Source organism: Octodon degus, unplaced genomic scaffold (assembly GCF_000260255.1).
Source record: "Octodon degus isolate 3935 unplaced genomic scaffold, OctDeg1.0 scaffold00046, whole genome shotgun sequence".
Classification (NCBI taxonomy): domain Eukaryota; kingdom Metazoa; phylum Chordata; class Mammalia; order Rodentia; family Octodontidae; genus Octodon; species Octodon degus.
In genome coordinates, this window is record NW_004524622.1 from 13,221,287 (window position 1) to 13,225,816 (window position 4,530).

At 38.3% G+C, this 4,530-nt stretch overlaps 1 protein-coding gene across 1 annotated transcript in view; it reads left to right on the forward strand.

Annotated features, from left to right (window-relative positions):
• The first annotated feature begins 795 nt into the window (after nt 1-795).
• The window catches only part of Ankrd22 (ankyrin repeat domain 22), a 25,222-nt gene continuing 21,487 nt past the window's right edge, over nt 796-4,530 (forward strand). The window contains exon 1 of the mRNA XM_023716183.1: nt 796-1,042. Coding sequence (XP_023571951.1) covers nt 1,022-1,042 — 21 coding nt within the window. The 5' untranslated portion in view covers nt 796-1,021. The remainder of the gene's footprint in view (nt 1,043-4,530) is intronic.

A 4,530-nucleotide genomic window follows, 5' to 3' on the forward strand; every position in this document is an offset into this window, starting at 1 on the left:
ATTTAGACCTACCTATAATTGTTAAATTAAATGTCATAAATTAATTTGGATAATTTGGTAAATAGTATTAGAGTATTCAAGATAATCTAACATTTTACTAGTAAGTTGAGAATTAGAACTATAGTCACTAGAGGCCGTAAAGGAATGGGGGTAGAGGTGGGTGAATAACTGTACAGAAATACAATTGGATAGGAACAAGTTAAGGGGCTCTGTAGCACAGTCTGGTGATTATAGGTCACGAAAATTGGTTGTGCATCTTATAAAGAACTACAAGATAGGAGTCAGAGTGTTTCCAGCATACAAAAATAATTATGAATGCTTAAGGAGATAGAACTGCACATGACCCAAATTTTATGCATTTGTACTGCATCATCACCTTATGCCCTTTAAATGGGCATAATTATTCTGTGTCAATTGAATTTTAAAAAGTAAAAATCACATTTAATTTATTAGCTTACGAGACTGATTAAACCCTTGGGAGCTATTCCTTGTGGGTGGTAATGTCTGAGGAATCTGGAGGTGTTTCTCAGTCCTTGGCCAGGTACCTATGGCTCTCACAAGCGAATCTGTTGGCCGGTAGCCTTTCTTAATGGCCCCTGAAAACCAGATTTAGTTACAGGACATGTCCTAAACACACCATCCTATCTTGAACCCTGAATCCTTCCTGTTAATTTAGGAACTTTCTACCCTCCCCCCACTTTGCTTCCTTCCTTCTTGTACACTGCCACGGGCAGAGCAGATGTGACTCAGAAACCGGCTCCTCAGGTTGTAACATGCGCTGATGCACGGCTGGGTCATTCCACGGGAAGCCAGTGCCTTTCTTTCTCTAGGCTGCTGTTTGTAGAAGGAACATATTGCTCTCTGCTTCGCTGGAAAAACACTCAAAGGTGTGAGGCAAACCCTTGCCCTAGCTTGGACTTCTAGGGACTTTTCTCTGGGGAAAGAAGTTTGATTTTAATCAGAAATACCTCTGGAAGATTCAGGAAGTCCCAGACGTGAAACAGGTCTGTGGAGGACTGACATGGGAATCCTGTACTCTGAGGTAAGTCATGTTTCTAAAAGTAGAATCCCAAAGGTGTTAAAAATCGCTCACACTTTTCAAATATCATTTGTTATTCCTAGTAGTATGTGTTTTGTTCTTCTGTTTAATTTTCTGTATATTAAGTCAGAGCAAATAAAGTCCTGTGTGCTGATATTTTAAATATTTTAACACAAGCTATCTTACAATACTAAAATATTAGATCTTAGTTGAGAGCAGTATGATCTACAATTCCCAGTGTTTCCAAGATTAATTTGGACAGAAAGTGAAAATTGTACATAACTGGATTTTTTAAGCATTCAAAATGTCGACTAGTTTTTCTATGGAGTTGCACAAATGGAGCAACAGGTTTCAGCTTGGTATGTGAAAAAAACAATTCACCCTAGCAATTATTAATAAAGACCATCACCAAATACAGAAGGAATAAAAACACAATATTCTTGATACTTTCAGTATTTTTTCATATATGAAAGACAAACTCTCCATATTGAGAGTAACTTGTTAGAATCAAATAAAATTTTAGTAATGTTTCAAAGTACAGAGAGTGGTGTTTAAAGAAGAGTATGAGAGGTGTGATGGAGTTATTGTTTACCATTTACTCTTTTTCCTCTCTGATGCAATTAACTGGAGAGTCTGCATTCCAGTCTAAGGCTCAAAGGAAGCTCCTTGGCTGGTTTTGATCTAGTGTTGAAGGTGTTCTTTGCTCTTATCTCCCAGGTCATGTGAGTGTGCTTGTATTTCCATGCTAAATGTGCAGTTTGGTCATTTTAACCTCCTGCATATGCTTTGCTTAGTGATTTTTAGTCTCATGAAGAAATCATAGATATGAACAAGACAAAGCGTGCCTTCACATGTTGTCCTGTCAGCCCTAACATTAGACTGCTATATGATTGGAGAAGAAACTTGTGATGCAGTTTTGGGAACCCCCAAGAGAGTGTGACTGTCTCTCTGTGGGACAGGCCAGAAACTTTTTAAGAAAACATTGCACAGGTGATTCTGAGAATGGTGATCAGTTTACTACCATGCTGGGAGAGAGAAACACTACTCTAGACTAGTGCTTTTCAATTTTTAATGTGCATGTAGATGACCTGAAAGTCTGACTCAAATGAAGATTCTTATTCTGTAGAGCTGGATGAGACCTAAGATTATGCATTTAGCTTCATGTTACTAATTCTACTCATTTGTGGATCACACAGCATAGCTAGGTGCTGGCTCAGGTCCTGGGAAGAAATATGCTTAAAAACAAACAAACAAAAGAACCCTAGTAGAGTATTCCAGTTTTCTGTTGGTTGGGTATCAGTTTGACAAGTGATTGAATCAGGCAAGGCAAGGCACGCTCAGTTAGGTATAAGTGTCTGTAAGAAGATATTTCACTTCTCAGACATATGGAGTAACTTGGAGTTTTCTATGAAGTTTTAAAAAGAAATACAATAACTGACGCGCTCGCATGTGTGTATACACACACGCACACACACACAAATGTACTTACACACCTTAAAGAGTCCTAACTTACCTACAAGCTTGTAGGAAATTATTCAAAGCTCATGATGTTGAGTTAATGAGTAGCATAAAGTGCTGTTGAAATAAATGCTTTTCCAGGCATTGCGGTATCACAAGAGGAAGTAGAGTCTATGCCCTGCCCTGCTGCATGCCCCTGCCCATTTGTGCTGGGGTCAGCAGTGTGAATGTGGGGTTCTCCTGGGGGGTCTTAGTCATGTAGAAAGATTTTTTTTTCTTTTTGAAAATCATGTCTCAGTTTACAGAATGTCCCTCAATGTCAAATTTTGATACCTTACCTGATATGGTGTTATAAAATGTTCAGCATTAGAATAATCTGACTTGAGCGACGATGACAACACTGAGGAGATGCTAGTAGTTCTGTGTAAAGAAGCTTCAGTCATGTTTTCTGTGTGCACGTAGGATTCTATATGACTTGTGAGGGCCCCACCTGGTCTTGTGCTTTGGTATTCTGTGGTCAAAGCTATGAAGGCTGGGAATGCCTTTCTTTAAACCTCTGAAGAATAAGTGAGAATTGAAAGTGCTTACTGTTTGGGAGACCAGGAGGACTGCAGTGAAATGGTTTGCATGCTTGATAACTTGAACTTTGCAAATTGAATCTTAAAAAAGAAAACTGAATTCTACAAATAAATTAAGATAGGTAGATGAGGTCAAAATTCTACTGAAGTTTTCCATAACACACAGAATCAATTCATAATCCTTAATGAGCATCCCAAAGCCAATGTTCTTTTGTCTCCATTGTCTCTTCAACGTCCTTCCGCCCCTGCTGGCTCAGCTGCGCTGGCCCCCTCACTGGCCCCAGAGCACGCACATCAAGCTCCCATGTAAGAGCCCTGATATTTGAGTTCCCTTTGCCTAGGAAGTTTCTAGCCATAGATCTTTGCTCAAATCTCCCTTGCAAGAGATGTAAGAGTAGTCTTGTCATTCTCTATGTATAGTTTGCATCTCTTTAAGTATTACAATTTAACACACTTTCTAGTTTATTAGCTTTTTATTATGTTATTTTATTTTGGGGCAAGTCCTTCAGTATTATTTTTATGATTCTTAATATGGCTGGTGTTGAAAATGTTGGTATAATAATAGCTTCTCTACTTTAAATGTCAGTTTTATAAATGCTCATTTTCTTTGTAGAAAATATTGTAAGAGGTTACATGAGAGCTATAAGAATGGAAATATACAGACTTGCTTTTCTCTGAAGGGCACGCCATGATCATAAGGCTAGGGATGGCCAGGGATGGCACACATCATAATCTAACCCATTGGAAGCTGAGGAGGAAGGACTGGAAGATTGAACCGTGCCTGAGAAATCTAATGACTTAGTGAGACCCTGTTTCAAACTTCAAATTACAAAAAAGAACAAAAGGTATAGCTTAGTGAGAAGACCACAGCTTCAATTCCTAGTACCACCAGAAAAAGAAAGAAATGGTCAAGCCAAAAATATTCTTTGGATCTATATCCCTTAGGGAAAATTCATGAATATAGGTGATTTGCAATTAATAACAGCTCAGCTTTCATGCTTTTATGACTATATTTCTTGCAGATGCACTGCATAGCAAGAGTCAAAATTTCTCCTTGACATCAAAATAATCCAAATATCCTTGCCACCAGTGTCTGTGCCTTCTTTCTAGTTCATTGATATCACTAAAACAAAAACAATGAAGGCTGGAAAACAGATGCATTACCTTGATCAGACCATCAGAATCTTCATAAATTAAGCATGCATTTCTGCAAGACTATGTTGTTCTGGAACATGCTTAGGATCAGGTGTTAGAAGGACTTTATTGGAGGTTTTAGTTTTCCTCCTTTCCTCCCCCCACTCTTCTCTTTCCCTCTCTTGCTCCCTCGCTTCTTTCTTTCTTTCTTTCTTTCTTTCTTTCTTTCTTTCTTTCTTTCTTTCTTTCTTTTTCTTTTTCTTTCTTTTTCTTTCTCATATTCTGATACTGAGGATTGAACCCAGGGTTTTTGCATCTAGC